Source organism: Parasteatoda tepidariorum, chromosome 2 (assembly GCF_982258835.1).
Source record: "Parasteatoda tepidariorum strain Cologne lab strain chromosome 2, Ptep-v5.0, whole genome shotgun sequence".
Classification (NCBI taxonomy): Eukaryota; Metazoa; Arthropoda; class Arachnida; order Araneae; family Theridiidae; genus Parasteatoda; species Parasteatoda tepidariorum.
Genome location: NC_141756.1, coordinates 73,791,296 through 73,810,942, shown reverse-complemented (window position 1 = coordinate 73,810,942; position 19,647 = coordinate 73,791,296). Strand labels below are relative to the sequence as shown.

The 19,647-nt window shown below is 28.3% G+C and overlaps 1 protein-coding gene and 1 long non-coding RNA gene across 2 annotated transcripts in view; one reads left to right on the top strand and one right to left on the bottom strand.

Annotated features, from left to right (window-relative positions):
* The window catches only part of LOC107446626 (uncharacterized), a 65,567-nt gene extending 58,078 nt beyond the window's left edge, over window positions 1-7,489 (top strand). Inside the window, exon 3 of the long non-coding RNA XR_001584409.4 lies at window positions 7,096-7,489. This is a non-coding gene — a long non-coding RNA (uncharacterized LOC107446626). The remainder of the gene's footprint in view (window positions 1-7,095) is intronic.
* Window positions 7,490-11,194: 3,705 nt separating this feature from the next.
* LOC107446627 (allatostatin-A receptor-like) overlaps window positions 11,195-19,647 on the bottom strand; it is a 105,352-nt gene continuing 96,899 nt past the window's right edge. The window contains exon 2 of the mRNA XM_016061318.4: window positions 11,195-13,874. Within this exon, the coding sequence (XP_015916804.1) occupies window positions 12,276-13,466 (1,191 nt within the window). The 5' untranslated portion in view covers window positions 13,467-13,874 and the 3' untranslated portion in view covers window positions 11,195-12,275. The remainder of the gene's footprint in view (window positions 13,875-19,647) is intronic.

The following is a 19,647-nucleotide window of genomic DNA, read 5'->3' as shown; positions in this document are numbered from 1 at the left end:
AACTGAAAAAAATCAAAAACTCAGTATAAATTTCTTAGTAAAGTTTTCTTAAATTTTTCATTTTTTAATGAAGACATTAATTCTTTCTATGGCTTATTAAATATATACTTCTTCGTGAAAATGCTATGGTAATAAGTTTTGAGTGAAATATAGAAACCCCACAATTTACCCAAGAAGCATTGTTTTAGTTGTCTTACTCGCACATAACCTTTGTTTCTGCTATTAAAAGCTGCATTATTTTTCAAGCAATCTGTAAAATCCCAACCTAGAATACAATAATTTCAAACGAGGTAGATTAAAATGTCAATTGATCACAATACTGATCATTAAATCATGTATTTATGAGAACTTAATTTAATAATGAAAATTCTCTATACATCGTGCCCCACCTAAATAAAACCACCTTGATTTTGTACCAAAACTTAACGCAAAGAAAACTAATGAGAACCGAACATATAAATCGAAAAGGTCTGTATCTAAACTCCGATCTATTAGGAATAGCTTATTTCCTGCTCTCCTTCGAAAGGAAAAAACATCAAATGAGTAAAAAAGGGGAAAAAAAGTGCTCCTCCGAAATTAAGCAACTTCTGATTAAAGCTAATATTTTTCTGCCATACTTATATATTACTTGAAGTATATGACGGTGTGTACCATTTACTAATCCGTAGAGGACATTAGCATTAATATTATTCCAGGTTTCAATGTTCGAATTCCAGATAAAACTGAAAAAAAAAATTTTTTTTTGCATATGTATAGTGTACTACTGAGGTTATCCCCCATGTTTTCTTGGAGATATAGGTCAAGTAAAGGAGCAAATGATTCATTGAATTCACTAAAAACTGAAAGAGTAATCCTAATCCTTTTATGTTATACTCTCCTTTGTTCATGGATAGTTTTTAAAAATTTTTTCCATCACAAATTTCTTGTTGGATAGATAAAACAATTAGAAAATGAGAAAATCCTCTCCAAATGAACAGCACTGAGGAGTTTCACAAATGCTTTGGAGAGGCTTCAGCTATGGTAGAAAACTTAATATGGTCTATCTCTCGGGACGCATAAATGCTACCGTTTATTAAAAAACGCTAGAAATTTATTCATTGAAATTTAAAGAGACAATTGTTCCCCGAAGTAAGATTTTACAGCAAGATAATGCCCTCATTTGCATTGAAATTCTTTAAAGTGGTTTTAGGATAATAGGATGCGTGTCACGAATATCATGCTCTTTCTCGTGACATCAATCCCCCCCCCAAAAAAAAACGAAAAGGGGTATATATACAGACTATACTCAGTAAGGCTGTACATGCAAAAAAATGCAGTTTCAGTCTGTTGCAAAACTGAAGCCTCCGTCATTAACATGATATTAAACCTATTTGCTCTTCTTTACGTTTTCCGCCCTGACTGGCGCTAAAAAACGCGCGAAGAGGGATAACAAAAATTCAGAGTAGTTTATTTTTCAAAAAGTGACACGAGATGAATTACTAGAAGAAATGTGTAATATTTACATGTCTTTTGGTTTTTATATTGGTTTTTAGCACCCCCCTTCCCAATACTTACTATTGTTTGCAAATTTACTATATGGCTTACTTCCGCAAATGTTTCAGAGATTTTATGCATTCAAGCTCTTGAACAGTTGTAAATATATCCTCCGATATGTTTTGCTCATCTTTACTGTTTTCATCACTATCATCGAGAGATACATTGCATCAGATATCATATACATAATAATTGAAAAGTAAGGAGACGTGTGTTGCAGTCGCTATACGCCTCATCGAATACGAAAAGATCTTCAGATAAGTAATTTTTTCCCGAATGGCCAAAATTCTCCCATTGGATATCGTCAAGCAATTAACCCGGAAAGAATTATTAAACATGTTTGTGATAAATTTTAGTTTACACTGTCCGACGTTGTAGAAATAAAATCCAGAGCTATTTTGCTGTAAATTTATTTTTGCTGTAGAAGCATCTTGAAGGTCATCTGAGACAGGAAAAGAAATGATTTCTTAACCAGCTGCTTATTGCACTGTTTATTAAATGTTTGGATCATTCAAAAATTAAAAGGTTGAAGTTTGCAGGAATAAGTTTCACTCGTAAATTTTACAATTTAAACTAGCATACTTCCATTAACTACCACTTCCCATGCTTTGCACAACCCAGCGCCCCTTTAATTTTAATTCGAGGGAGAAATCCAGTCTCACAGACAAAAGGATAATAAGATAGACAAGAAAGAATGTCAGAAAAAGCTGCAAACAGTTAATAAACAATTTTTTTGAAGAAAAAAAATGAAAACTCAGAAAAAAAATTACGAATTTTGTAGAGAAAAAATAATTTTAATCTGTAAGAAAAATGTATAAAGTGGGATTTTCTTAAAAAGGGTAATGTAAAATCCAGAATAATTTAACATTATCGGTAGAATCTATTTTCAAGGAACATAGATTCTACCGATCTACGTCATCAACATAGATTCCACGTCATTTTCTGCTTGTTCTTTCGTTGAAGAAAGAACAAGCAGAAAATGACGTAGGAAGCGGTCTGTACAAAAATTATGTACCCAGGTAAATACAAAGCGGAGAACGTAAAACCGGTATTCCAACTGTATTTGTTTCTCATTGGCTTCTTTTACTTCCTTGCTCAGGGCATAAAATGTGGTTTTATTTAAGTATGATTCTCTGTTCATAACTATTGAATGATTTTACCATATTTTTCACTAGCTAAAGGAAAAATAGCTTTTTTATTCTATGAAAAACTCTGTTTTCGAAATAGCAAAATTTATGGTGAAAAAATTAAAAACAAAAAATTTTTGAAAAATTTGCATGGGTGAAGGAAGCTATTTTTCTTTTACCTCTTCATAAAATCACGTATCTTTGTTTTGTCATAAAAAAAATTACGAGGTTCACAGTTTCTAAATTGTATTTCCTTCAAAAAAGGCGTCCAATGAAACCAAAATTGGCTTTTTATACTCAGTCCTGGATGTAAGGTTATAGTATTTTTAAAACCTATATTTTTCATTGAGGTGGATTTTTTTTCAAGAAAAATATACCCTTCACAAACTGGTTGTTCATTTTAGTTTACGAGCTTTCGCTGTGTAAATGTCAAACGAAGATAACATTATTTTTTTGTATAGAATCATCTCGAGAAATGAGTGCCAGAACGAAAATATAAAAATATACCCATTTTGAGTTTGTTAAAACTGGTGTCATTTTATAGAACTTCTTGAAAAACTATATAATGGCATCAAACTTAACCCCCTTTCGTGATATCTGAGATTGAGATGACTTCGAAGGATTTGGATGAAGTTTTCAAAAAGAGTACTAAAATGTAAGGGTTGCATTCGAAATTGGGAAAATAGCCCCCTCCCAGCTCACCCCAATCGGGGAAGTCGAGGGGACAAAATTGGCTTCTTTGAGTGAAGCTTTTCAAAATGTGCAGTTTGAAATTTATGATCCGATGGGTATTTCAGGAGACATTTTGTCTTTTTCATGCACTTTGCACTCCATATCATTAAAAATTATATTACTTAGACAGAATAAAATAATAGAATAAAAATATCAAGAAATCCATTCCAAATAGTTTGTTATTTTCATCCATTTTGGACTGACAAAATCAAATGATTCAATAAAAGTGTCAAAGATTTCATTGAAATATTGCTTTCAAACGTTTTAATGAAATTTTCAAAATATAATTTAAAATTATTTTCATTCACATTTTGATAAGGTATTTTGGTAAACCTCCCAATAAAATAAAAGTATATATATATATATATATATATATATATATATTCACACACAAAATTTCGGAGAAGTACCACTAACAAATCACTCAACATTAAGAATTATTTATTTAAGTAAATATCTGAGATTTAGAATATAATTTTCTGAATTTTGATTGATTACATGAAGATTATTTAGTTTCCGCAAATGAAGTTATGTCTTGACATCAATGGATATTTTGAAATTCATTGGTGTAAGGAACATTGTAATGCTAATAACCCTTAATGGCGATCGATTTTTCATCCAAAATCCATCAACGATGTCACATTATTACTAATTTTATTCTGTCGTGTGAATTACAAAAGATGCCCAAAGGTAAAACTTTTGCTTACTGTATTTTTCGAACAACAATAGATTTTAATTAATGAGAAATTGACGAGCATTTATTAATATGCATAGGTTTTAAAAATGTTATTTTATTAAGTAATATGAAATATGCTACATAAATCTAAAATTACTTTTTGACTTGTGTATTATTGATTTGAGATTTTACATATTTGTGATAACATATTGTGTTATTGTCTTCTTACTATAGTCTATTAAAGTACGAAAAACTTAAAAGTTGATTTAAAAACAAGGAGATAATTCAGTGATGTTTCTGGACGAATTAACCTCGGTGAAAGAATGTTGAGTTTCGCAAGTGTGGTATATGTATGTCCCTCAAAATATCAGTTTGGCGTTGGACCATAAAATCGATACCTTGAACTATAATACTGTTCAACATTGATTGCGTTTTTAATTGAACATGTTCCAGTTAAATTTGAACCATCTTGTTCTATTGTTATAGTACAGTTTATGAAGGTAGATAATATGGTTAAATTTAGAACAATATTAAGGATGACACATAAATTAAACAATATTATATGCTGAGAATTTATCCATTATTATCCTTCTACTTAGAATATTTTGTTAGGTATTGTACACCAAAAGAAGTGCACGAATCAATAAACTAACATTTGTCAATATCACAACCTTAATTCCTCATTACTACTTCAAACCATTGCTGACTAATAAAATGGAAAATTTAAACAAGTCCCAAATTTTAAGCCCAGCTATTTGTAAAGCTTTTGGTTTTAAATTTTGTTTTACAATTTTTTTAATGGAGACTCAAACGTTTTAAGTAAATAAAATACATTCTTAATCTAATTTTCACAATACTTTACTTCTTTCTCTTTTTTTTCTACTTGCCGCAAAACTTTTTTGGAATTTTAGCGTCAAAACCATATTTTATAAATACAATTCCTGCTTGAGACAGCATAAAAACAATGTTGGCATTCCTTACCAGTTAATATTTGTCTAGGGAATAGTAAAAATATAGCTAGATATTGCGTTTTATTGCTCTTCCGTGACCAGAAAATATGGATTAAGAAAAAGAAGCCGATACCAGGAGCCGATATCACAATTTTGCGTGAAATTCGACTTAAAAAAATCTAAGAAGTATATAAATATGAAATTTCGTAAGATTCGTGATGAAATAGAATTGCATTTTTAATACCTAAGAATACGTCTGAATTCTCATAAAATGATTAAAAAATGTTCATGTTTGTTTCATTATTCACGTCTTAAATTTTGTTTTTGGTTAAGTGTATGGTGTTATTTTCAGATATATAATAAATTCTACTCTTTTAAAAGAAATGAAAAAATAAATCTATATAAGGATTGTTTCACCTAGTGATGCCACTATAAGATATTTTATATTATCTAACTATTAAACTTCCTTTATTTCATAAACTTAATTATTCCTAATCCATCTTTAAATAAACAAATTACGTAATTGATTTTACTTTTATAAAGAGCGAGTGCAAATACATTTGTTCTCAACAAATATAACGGCTATTTTTTTATTTCAATGTAAGTGTGTAACCAATTATTATTCAATGTCACGACAACCAAACATCAAAATCTATTTTTAACCTTTCTTTCTTCTCCCATATTGAACATTGACATATACGGTTTACTTTTATTCTAATGGTACATTTGGCCTTAAATCTTCAGCCAAATTTTGAAATATTAATAAGAGATATCCAAAGGTTGGCTATATTGTCTTTTCTTTTGCCAGTATCCTTTTTCGATAATGGGCCTATTATAATTCATCCCCCCCCGTATTACAAAGCGTTGATTAAATACGACTTTTAATTTGGCTTTTGATTAGGCAGATTGTGTGGGATTTATGTCCCTAGGCCTGCTCTAAACTGTAACTTTAAGGGAGCATAATTTACCCCAAAGGCAATTTTTACCCTTTCCTAGATTTTCAACCCATGATCTTTAATTTAAGGCAGTTTAGTTTCGTTTTAATAGATGTGTGCTCTCTTTGTTAAAAAAAATATTGACAAAGAAACAAGCACACTTTTAAGTAGAGTTATTAGAGCTAAACCATTCTGACCTTTTTCGATGTACCTTTCCTTAGAAACTACTTATGATATGGCTTTGAAATTTTTTGGGGATATTTGAGTTATTATCAGTTGTATGTGATAATGTTCTAGCTTTAAGAGGGATACGTTTTGAGTAAACAAATATTTTTGCTCAAAAATGGCGAAACTCATAAAAAAATTTTAAGTTTTCAGCTCATAATTTTTTTAAAACAATTTCCACCGAAGATATGCATTAACAGTTATCACAATATAGAAATAGAAATATTTTTTTTTCTAATGAGCTGCACAATTGGTCTTGCCGATGAGCAGACCTAGAGCATTCTTCAGAGGTTGTATCCACTCTTTCAGGACCACCGCAATGGGTGAGATACCGTTGGTCATGTTAATTTGGACGTCTAGTTTCTGCCACACTAGATGGCAGCACCGAGACTCTGTTTGGAAAGTATAAATACGTATATGTAAATATTCTGCAAAAAAAAAAGCTTAAGCAATATCTTTTTTAGATGCTGATCTGTTTAGCATTATTGGTAAATACCCTACAGACTCCCCTTAAGGAGTAATTTTCGAATGAAATTAAAATTCCACAAAGTTAATTATATAATAATAAAAATACGCAATACTCTCATGTTTGCAATACATCATGTCTCATGTAGGAATTTAATCGTTGACCAAGTTTCAACTATAGATATTTTTTTGTCATTATTTCGGTTTGGTCAGAAAAATGTACTCTTAGTACTTGTTGGATTTTATACGGCTTCAGCTCAACAACACGAGTCTTTGCTTCGACACGATAAATATTTCATTCAAAAACAAATGCTCTTCAATTTAATTTTCACAATTACTGTCATTATACAACATATTATGGAAATGAATTTCAGACACTAACGTTCATCTTGCTACTCTAGCCATTTTAAACACGACCCAATTATGTAATTAATTTTTGACTTTCATTTTAGGACAAACATTTTTTCGTCGAGTCAAATTAATTATCATTTAAGTTACCCCACCTTCAAAAAGAAGAAAAATTCCCCGGACATTCAAAATCAACTTCACCGAAATTCATTTTGTCTAAAGTAAGTAGTTATAATGGGATTTACAATTACATAGAAGAAGAGGCACATGAAATGTAAACAGCATTAAATAAATGTTGAAATTGAAAGCATATTATAAAATTTTTATTACAATTTTACCAATGATTTGTATATACTTCATAAATAAAATTTATGAAAAAAAATATTTTGGGTAAAAAAATTATTTATGAAAAAAAAAAATATTTTGGTAATTAGTTATGTTTAATCAATAGAACCCCTTTATTTTTAATGAAACAGAAGCGGATATTTTGAAGGCAAAGCAAGCAGGGGGTGCATTCTCCCAGTTAAGAAAAATTAAAATAATAAAATACTACGACACCTTTTTTAGCTGTATCAATATTCTCCTGTTTCAATGCTGGCAGATAAATTATTAACTGTGTTTCATGTATTTCAATTTAAGTTAAAAAAAAAAATATTAAAAATTAAATTTTTACCCATACCATTTTTATCAATGATAAATATTTGATCAAAGACGGGAAATTTCCAATCAAATATATATAATAAGAGATCATTAATAAAAAGCTTTATAGATTTTTATGTCAAATCCCATAAGAAAAAGCTTTCTATATTCATTTTAAAAACTGCAAATGTGTATTTGAAAAAAGTTCACGTACGTTTCTTTTATAAAATGACAGATGAGAATCGTGCAGAAGTAAAAGATTACTTGGCGAAATACTCATAAGGAAGTAAGTTTATCTTTTTAAAAAAAATAATAAAAATATGGACATATGTTTCTAAAGAGATAAAATTTTTAAACTTTTATCAAGTGAATCTTAGTTTCTTTTCCTTAAATAATATACGCATATCAAAAAATCGAGCAAGTATAATATATATTTTACAAATATTAAAATAAAAGTTATTTTTTCCGAAATACATACTTTTAGAATTTCCCAAATTTTTTAACTCTTTAACTGCAGGATGTTTTTTAAGAAAATAAGACACCAGAATTGTCCAAATTATTTTGGTTTGGACCAAGTAGAACAATTTACTTAAATGAATTTGTACATTACTTTATTTGTTTTGTGGTTAGCTTTGAAAACCACAGCCCTTCAAAGAATTAAATGAATTAAAATATAATCATGATTTTTAGGTGTGGAAAAAAAATTTGCCTTAACTAGAATCAAATCCAAGCAAATTTTTTAAATAAAACTCCTAAACAATTGTAATTATAAAGTATAATATATTATACTCTTATATTTTACTATATTTTAAATATTTTATAAAATATTCCTGCCAGCAAGAAGTTTTTTGCTTGACCTATTGGTGGGGCAATATGTGATGTTCCGTTCACTGATCTCCAACTTTCCTTGCAATGCACGAAATTTTATCTTAAAATAATACACCTTGATAACATATTTATTAACTCTATCGATTTAAGGTGTTTAAGATAAATATCTGCATAAAATTATTATTAAAATTTGGTAAAAAAGTATTTTGGAAAATAATTTTTATGCCACTGAAATTTATAAAAATAATAATTAATTAATACTACTGATTTTTGAGTACTAATAATTAATGAATGCTAATAAATAATTAATAATAATTAATTTTAATACTAATGAAATGAAATAATTTTAATATCAATGAATTGTAATAATTTTAATACTAATGAATAATTTTAACACTAATGAAAGCGAAATTACAGAAAGTAGAAAATGATTTTGATTTCAATTCAAGGCGGAAAATCTCAGTGTGAAACTTGTGAAAGTGGAACTAGGAGCGCCATCTCTTAGCTATTCAGAAAAACAAAAATAATCATGGTTTTTCAAGAGACGTGTCAGTGAAGACTAATTCAATTTCAATGATGCAACGACCATGCGGGTTCAAAAACGCCAAACGTATGAGATACGAGGCAGACAGAGAATGGAGTAAAGATGGTTAAACGGAAAAATAGTAGAATAACTTCTTAGAATCAGTTAGCGACTGAAAAGTAAACTTTAAACAAAAATTGCACAAAAATTGCATGATACCAATATTTATTGACACAACTATACAATCCGGATTCGAAAAAAATTAATAACACATATTTAACATTACAAATAAAAGCTGTCAGATTAGAGAAATCCTGTGAAGCCCCTAATGCACAAGTTTTCTTTAAACTGAGCTTGCAAAATAAAAATTTAAATTGTAGGTATTTTATTGCAATGAATTATTGATAAACAATAATTATCAAAATACAATTGAAATAAAAATCATTTTTTTAACAAATAATTTAATTTAATATTATAATAATTATAATAATTTATAATAATTAGCATTTAATGTTTATCATCTTGCAAAAAATATGTATCTTTTCTTACCTTTTGTTTTATAAGTTTTTTGAACATTTCACAATAAATAAATAATAACGTTTAAGAGTGAATGATTAGTTCCATTAATTATTATGTATATGATATACATAAAAAGTTGCTAAACATAAAAAATTAAAAGAAGTACAATATTTTCGTGCTCAAGAGTCAAAGACCAGATTATAATTTGAATTGAACTAAAATTATTTTTAATAAATATAAGTTTAAAATTATTAATTTTATAATTATTCTTTTTGCATTAATGAGACTTTCGAAATGAGGGAAACGTTTATTTTTTATTTTTTTAAGTTGAAGAGTGAAAAAAAAATTTCGGAAGAAGAAAGATTATCTAGTAAAATTAAGTCTTCATTACTATTTAATAAATCAGCTATATATGACCTGTTAGCTAATAATAATCGAAATGGATATGATTTAAAATGTAAACCTAAAGCGGGGTAGCCATTAAAACCAACGGAAGAAGAAAAGCGTATTATAGAAATCAAATTACCGCAGAACGTCTAGGAAACTGCAACTCAGCCAGAAATAGAGTTATACAAAGAAATCATTTTAAATATTGGTCGTCGTACTGTTGCAAAATGTTTATATAATGGAAGTTTTGCATAGATGAATAACCCCAAATCTATAATAAGTGAAAAAAACTAAATGTTAGATTACAGTTTACCTTAGAAGACTTGAATTTTGTGAATGGTGCACTAAGCGAAGAAGAATATTAAATGACCAACAAAAGCAAGAAATAATATTAAATTAGAACTTTTAACTACAATGTTGATTTTGATGTCTAAAAAATATTAATAAAAAATATCAAATTCTTACTGGCAAAAATGATGAAGGGATTATTATGATTCGTTGTGACTCTCGTAAATAAGACCCAGGCCATTAGGGCAAAATGTTGGCACTATGGATCATTTTATGTGTATTATATTCTCCAAAACAAGTTCCTAGCGCATGCAAACTATGTAGCCAAGAAATATGCATTTCAACAATTTTTTCAAAGACCCGGGTTACACCTCATAAAGCGAGTGAATCAATGATTTGCATGCAAAAACATTGATGTTTTGTAGAGGCAAAGTCCATCTGCAGACCTAAATCTAATTTAATTTTATTTAAATTTTTAAGTATATAAATCTTTATGAATGTACTAAGAAATGAGTGATAATGTGATATTGTTTCAATTTCATTTTTATAGATAAAATCATAATTGTTTTTCACTCATTTAAACTTTGAAAAAATTTGAGAAATATAAAAATAATCTGGCCGGAGACGTTTGAACGCAAGTGTATATATTCATTTAAGCAAACTAATGGAAGCTTAATGAGTTTTTTAATGTAATTTAATAATTTTCTTTATTATATATATATATATATAACAACTTAAGCGTTATGATATATTTACTTTTGTGAAAAGTGTCTGCTTTATTATATAATAGCTCTTGAAAAAAATTTTTTTGGAGTGTGGCTATTATAATTTACATTATAATTGTTATGAATGAAATGATACAAGGAAGTTGTAGTTAGAACCAGTTAGTTCCTTAAAAATGAATTAACCCTCTCCTGCATGAATTTTTATTTGAGTAACGAAAGTATAAAGATGTGCTACTATCTCCTTTAGTATCTCAGGTGTGTGCTGCCATAGTTTACTTTTGGCAATTTTTATCCTTTATAGTCAAACATTGGTGGGTGTCTTCATGTCCATCTGAGAAAAGATGCTTTGGTTGTATATTTTATCAACATAATTTTAATCAGGGAAAAACTTAATATTCAAACTTCATTTATAAGGTATAAGAAGACATAAAATGATACCAACCCTTCCAGTATTGTAATATATCCATCAAAATTAATTAATAAATTATAAAATTTTCAACATTTCTGGAATCCTCAATTAACTTCCAAAGAGTCAAAAGGGTTCCAAAAGTCCTTCATTGACTTCCAAACTCTTTTAACTCCCTTGTACGGCCTGCCTTCTGATGTGGAGTGTTCAAGAACTGTTTGGAGTCTCCTAATGAATACATGTAAGTACAACACAATCTGAATAGCAATATGAAGCAAAAATATAATTGTCTTCATATGCGACCCATATGCATGAGAGGGTTTAATTTATGAAGAAAAAAAAATTGGAGACATACATAAATTTATAAGAAGTAAATACACAGCGTTTAATAGATATCTAATTAGATCACGTGCCATATTTATGTCTAGAACTACACATTGAACACTAAGATATTTTTACAACTTTCACGATGTATCCAATTTGTAAGAAAGTTCAGAAAATCTTGTCCTCATTTGTGCCTCATACAACAAAACTCAAACACATAAATATTTATATATATATATATGTAAATCCATGGTTAAAATACACGTTAATATCACATATTATTTGTATACTTTTTTATTCTTGTGGCAAATTATTTATATGCCTTCATGTTGTAAAATATAAATTATCCTTTTCTGATGAGCTTTAAACACTGGATTTCAATTAGAGAGAAACTCCAGACATTGTGCCCAAGTCATAAAAAGTCATTCTATGCAAATGATATTTAAATTCTTCAGTTGTGTGTCTTTTCATTTGGAGCAATGATATGTAGTAAGAAACGATCACATCTAACAAGGTGCACAAAATCTGAAAATATATAAATTAGTTCTTTCTGGATCATTTTTATAATGATTTTAAAACACTTGTCAGAAGTTAAAAACCTTGTACTTAAAAGATCGGAGTGGCTCAAAAGTGATTCTTTTCTTTTCACATTATATCATTTGATTTAGTTGTTTTAGTTGTGCATGTTCCGGTATCTTGGGCTCTATCAAAACGTGTGTGACTTGGATGGTTATATCGTGGATTGCAATAGATGACTTTTCTAAACGCTTTTCGAAAGTTATCAGACAGAAAAGCATAAAGAATGGGATTCACACAAGAATTCATGTATGCTAAAATATGCGCCGCAATTTGAAGTACGATATTCACTGGGTTGAGCTCATATGCACTTACACTTTTAAGTACAAGGACTACTTGTATAGGGCACCAACAGCAGGCGAAGATTACCACTACGACTACCACCATTCTGGTGACTCTTTTCTTAGATTTCACACTCTCGGCACTCATGCGACCACCAGGGGTAACTCCGAACCAAAGCCTTTTTAACATGAGCATATACAGGCAGAAAATCAAGCCCAGTGGAATTATGTAAGAAGAAAGAAAGAAGCATATTTGGAATGCTGCATAATTGTATCCCTCTGTCGCCAAGAACACACAGACAGAATACTTTTTATAAGCGAAATAATAGTAAAACTCACCATGGCTTTGTAAAGCTGGCATGCAACAGACGAAAATAACTAACCACATAAATCCTATGGCAATGTATGCATTCTTTTCTGTTCTAATGGACATGGATGTAACTGGATGGACAACAGCAAGGAATCGATCGAGAGACATCAAAACTAAAGTATATATGCTTGCATAAGCACAAACAATCACTAAATATTGCACTACTCTGCACCAAGCATCTCCAAATGGCCAGTATGGTAAAGCATAATCCCATGCTGTAAACGGTACACAAAATACAATGAAAAGTAAATCAGCCATTGCTAAATTAATAATTAATAAATTAGTTGTGGACCGCATTTGAGGATTGCATGTAACTACAATGACTACTAAAGCATTTCCAAACAAGCCGACTACAACTATAACTCCAAAGAGAATGGGCACTACGATGCTCAACATGTGTTCCATTGCAAAAGCATCACTGTAATCATGTCTACCGTAATCAAGTGAGTCTGTAATATTTGTGCAGTCAAAGGTATTATTTGCAAGTGTGCTATTGCATAGAATGCTCACATTTTTGTTTGGATCTAAACTCGATATATCTTCAAATTCAGCGAGAGATGGAATTTCTTGTAGCTCTGCATCCGTGTCGAAATATGAATTACCACCCATAATAAAATATTTAGAGAAAGTGCACAAATATATATTGCTTTGAAGATTTGTTTAATATGATAAAATGGTTTTCGTTAATACTTAATTGAAATATAACATTCTAAAATGGTCTTATTTAAGATTTTGAGGGAAGTTTTTGGATATAGAGACCAGGATTAGTAAAAAAACTCTTGAGGCCATGGTTTTTCATACAAATGTGCCACGTTTAACTCATTATTTAAAATAAAGTAAGAAAGTTTCTGAAAGGTAGAGAAATTGACAAAACAATCATTCTTCATCAAATGTGGGGAACTTAAAAAAATTAGAACACTAAGTAGTTTGTATATTGTGACGAAATTGATGAATTCATTCCATCCAGTGATGTGATAGATGGACCTTCATTTGATTAATGTCCCTTTCAGCAACTTCCTGAAAGAAAAAAAGAGGAACATTAGGTAATCACATTTTATGTGATTGATTTTGTATTGACATGTATAGTTTTGTATTTTTTAAACTAAAAAGTCAGATAAAAGTTTAATACTAAAAGTAATTACAAATGGCTGAGCAAAATAGTCTTTTGAAAATGTTGCATTAGGGGAGTGGTTTTCAAAAAAATAGTGCATGATCTAATCTCGAGTTTATTAAGCGGGTTTAAAAATATTCAAGCAAAATGATTCTGAGAAATTGGAATGTAAAATTCTTAGCGCCTAACGAACGTATGTGAGGCTTGTGTTACATAAACATATGTACATAATTTTATAGTAAGAAAATAATTAGCTCGAAAATAAGAAATTAAAGAAAAAATACAAGAAGAAAACAAATTTTGTGGTACTTCGTTTCGCTTTTTAAAGTAATAAAGTTGAGAAATGCCGAAACTATAAAGGAAATTTTCTCAGTTAATATGGTTTTTTTTAAATGTAAAATGTTGGAATTCATTAAACTGTCAAAGATAACTTCAAAAATTTAAGAATCTATAGAAAGTCTTAAATATTATAAAAATTAACAGTTTAAGAAAACATTTCTGATTAAAAATACTGCATTTTCCCAGCAGGTAACACGATCTATTTGTTTATTGTGATAATATTCTAGTACAAATTTTAGAAACATGTAAAGTGAATACAAAGAAAAATTATCATGCATTTGAATAAATTCCAATGTTGGAATTCATTAAACTGTTAAAGATAGCTGTAAAATTTTAAGAATATATAGAAAGTCTTAAATATTATAAAAATTAACAGTTTAAGAGAACATTTCTGATTAAAAATACTGCATTTTCCCAGCAGGTAACACGATCTATTTGTTTATTGTGATAATATCTAGTACAAATTTTAGAAACATGTAACGTGAATACATAGAAAAATTATCATGCATTTGAATAAATCATATTTCGAAAATGAAAATATATTTTGGTATGAATTTATAAATTTTTGAAAAATAAATAAGCGCTAAAAACTGCGTAGTTTTCAATTTAGAATATTTTATATGCTAATAGCGGAGCATGTTTAAAACAAGTTTAAGTATGGATATAACTTTATTTAATATACATCAGTAACTATGTATAACATTTTAATTTACATAAAAAATATAAAAATTAAATTATAGAAGTTTGAAAATTTGAGATATTTTATAAACGACGATAATAGGAGAAATTTTTTCAAAAGAATGCTTTCAATTTTAAAAGTATGCTCTAGATATGATATTATGTTGAACACGTAGGTATAAAAATGAATAAAAGTTACCTGCATTAGAAAATAACTTCAGTTGAATCAATGGTTAAAAACTTATAAACTTTTTAAATAATTGCCGTGGTGTACTATTCATTTCTAAATACTCATTCGAATGAAAATTAAGGTAATTCTAACAACAACAACAACAACAAAAATAATAATAAAAAAACCTTGATACAATAATAATTCTTTAAATAATATTTATATAATACTTTTCCTCCGATACAAAATCAATAAACCGAGTACTAAATACGCCAAAAAGAACAAAGATTAAAATATGCCGTTTGACAAAAAGCAAGAACCTAAAAAGCTCTGAGCTCATTTTATGAAACGGTCACGCTAGTTCATTTTGTCCATTTCCAAATCTCGTAATGCTACTGTGAGACCGTCGATTATTGACCTTTTTCGCTTAGTGCACCATTAAATCTTAGTAGGTGGTCCTGCGCTCCCTGGAGTACTAGAACGGACTACAATACACGCACTATGCACATTCAAGATCCCAAAAGCGTGTTTATTCCAGCCTTTTTCGAATTCGTTTGATTTTGGATCTGTAACAATTGCTTCTTCTTTTTTAGTGTCAGATGTGTTGGTTTTCTATACAATAGGTTTCAAGATTAACTTTATTAGTACATTGGTGTGACATCAATCATTTGTAGCATATTTAAAACGTTTTTATATAAAACTAGAATCAAACACGATTGATTAAAATATTCGTGTGATTGGAACATTCGGAGCAACAACAAAAAAAAACGCATTTTATAACAAAACACAATTCGATTAAATTTGATAAACTAAATACATGCTTATTAAATTTTAAATTGAACACGTAAGAGAAGTACTAGAAATTTGATTAAATTTCATCAGCTATGAAAAAAACAAATTTTACGAATCCGAAAGCGTTTTCATCATTTAATAAAAGTGTTTATTAAATGATGCTTATTAAATGTGTAAAATTTTCATCATTGTTTAAATAAAAGTGTTTCAATCTTTAGATACAAAATAAATTCAAATTATTTTAAATTACTTACATTTAAATATATATATATATATATATATATATATATATATATATATATATATATATATATATATATATATATTACAGTACACGTTTAATGCTAAGAATTTAAATCTAGAAAATTTCATTGTTCTTTTCATGAGACACTATTTTAGCAAATATACTATAATTTATATCAGTCAGTATTCACAATTTTTTCCTTAAACGTCAGCACATATATTCAATGAACTGAGTCAGGCGAAAAGCTTTTTCTGCCATGTCAGCAAATTTTCTTCGTTCTCAATAACATAATGTTTCCAAATAGAAAAAAAAGATTATATTTCTTTCTTAGCTTTAACTTTGTGTCTGGGATAATGTTAGCATGCATGGAATATCTATGGTTAATGATAGCTAAAAGACGGAAATTAATTGATATTTTATTCTGTTTTTTATTTATTTCTGTAGACTAATAACTGTTAATCATAACTGATCGATTGCTCCAAAATTATGAATTTTATAACGTAAATTTAGAAATTCTAACTATCTGAAATCAAAATTCCTAGCTAACAAAATATGCATAATTGCAAATTTTTGTTCTGAGTTTCAGATATAAAATTAAATAAAATACTTTTAAATGTTTCTTTAGTCTATACTCGGAGAAAAAATTCTGATAAAATCAATTATAATAAGGCATTTTTATTTAAGGTATTTTACTAATTAAGGAATTTTTATTTTACTCCATATCGGTACGTTTGTTTTCTGTTTTTTTTTCTTTCATCTTAAACTCATTTTGTTCCTTTAAAAAATTTTTATAATAAGCATAATATTTAGCATATATTTAGCATAATATTTTATACCTATATTAACATAGTTGATACTTATTACATAACCCTTCAACATCTAAGTTTTGTGAAAAATATATTTGTCTGTGACAACCAACTAAAGCCGACATTTAAAAGAAAACAGAATTCTTATTAGAACTTGATAAGGTTTGTGGAGCTTGGGCGTTTCTCTATCTGACCTTTAATTTACTGTTAAAATTTTTATAAATAATAGGGAAACAAAGTTCTTTATATGCTTATCCATTAAAATTTTAATACACTATCATTACCATTAAAAAAAAATTCTGAAATTACGGAAAACCCCAGCTGTAGAATTTTTATGAAAACTGTACAGATTGCTATAATACCAGTAGAACATATTACTGTTAGTAGTGCACAATAAGTAAGCGTCATCTGTAAATGGCAACTTTCTACGGTTTTCATAAACGAATTTCCTATTAACCTTTTTTACTTGACTTCACTTTTTTGCATATATCTTGATTTATTTTATTTCAATTACTTCATATTATTAATATTAATTAAGCATTAGTGTCAGAAATAATATCGTGATGTTTCACGGTTCCCCATAATGAATAAGTACATAACGTACATAGGTTTTTTAATATCAATTAACATATTACAAATGCTAATTAAGCATCATTGTCGTCAATGATAGTATGATAATTCCTTATGGTTCTTCTAGACAAATAAAAATCTTTACTCCATTTCTTTTGCTTCCTAGCTCATAGCTTATTTCTTTTATTTCAATATGCATATATTACTTTATTTAAATAAGCATAATTAGCTTAATTAAGCCTCATTAGAGCCGATTTTTTGTTCCTCGTACACAAATTAGTACCACTTTTTCATTAATATTTGTTTTTGAGTACATAAATATTTTTTTTATTCCATTGCCGTTGGTTTTAAGCAAGTAATTAGTTCGAGACACGTTTAATAGAATTAATATAAATAAAATAAAAGCGCTTTTTATGAGACAAAGTATAAATTTGGTGACGTAGACCACGCGTACTACAGCGTAATGTTCATTGAATATATCTGACATAGCGAATATAAAATAATTAAATAATTAAATACGTTCAATAAACTAATTTTTGGTCAAATATTTATCACTAATGTATCTTTATGCAATTATCACTAATGTATCTTTAAAGTATGTGAAAAATTGATTCGTTAAATTTAAAACAATGGCTAACGCGAAACGAATCTGAAAATTCCATTTAGTTTATCGCTCATCCTGCTAAAACGATAAGTCGTAGAATGTTCTAATTTCGATAGTGACCTTTCTCGTGCTTTGAACTATCTGTATGCCAAGTTTCATAACTTTCGGTCTGTTGGTTTAGGAGTCTATAAAGAACACACACACAGACATTCATTTATATGTATTGTACATAAAGTAGAATAAACACAGTTATTAAAAATGTGAGGCTAATATCCATTCAATTATTCATGGAAAAAAATCGATTGACTAAAGAATGATCTCAAAGAAAAATAAGAGTTGATAAAGAGTCATGCATTACAGATACTAGGTGTATAAACGTTGAAAGAGGAGATAATTAAGGAAAAATGTAGGAATGATTGCGCGCTTTAAGACAGAAGCGTGTATCGAATAAAGCTATGGAAAGTTAATGAGTTTCGTGGCCGAAAGTAATTATTTCCCCTGACTAGTGGAATTTCCATTGGAGGAATAGTAATTATTATGTCCTCTATACTTCTTGAAGTTAAAGTGATTGATGAATATATGTTATTTGAAATTTCGGTAATACTTGTTTTAGATAACCCCAAAGATTAGTGTGTTTATTTATTGATATAGTGACTCATTACTATGCAGATATTGGCTTGAAAAAAATGTGCAACATACGAAATAAAAAAAAATTTTAAAAAAACTGCACCATAATATTTGTTCCATTAATCTAATATTAAAATGTAATTTTTTTTTAAAATTTCAGAACTTAAACTCATTTAGATGACGATTTTAAAAAATATATATGAATTAAAATGATGGTAAAAATCTATATTTCTTACAATTATAAAAAATATTATTTTTAAATGATATCTTCTGCACTGTAGAAATTTCCGGATCAATGTAAGATTAAAAGTACTGGCAATTAGGATTACAGTGCTGTTTACCGTAAAATCCATTTTTACCGCGAAATTTCACGGGACGAAAAATTCCGATGTTCTGTAATTTTTATATATATATATACAGTAGTATTTACAGTAAAATCACCAAATCACTGTAAGTAAATAATTATTATTGTAAAAATTATGGTATTACGTCTTACGGCTAAAATTTTACTGCTAAGATTTTACGGATGTTGAACTTAGGTTGCTAGTGATTTTCCCCATAATTTATTCAGGAATTTTTTCAGTGTGTCGGAAGTAAGTTTTAAATAATTTAAAAAAAAGAAAGTTTAATAATAATTATAAAATAAAGCTAAAAAAACTACTTTTGTTCGTTTTGCTAGCTCAAAAAATATACAATAACATATAATATCAGCGTAACGCATGAATGCTACATTACATGATTTTTGAAAAAGAAAACATTGTATGATAAATTAACATCTGACGGTTTTCTGATTATTATGAACTGTATTTATTAGATTTTACAGATTACAACAATCACCCTTTTTTAAATC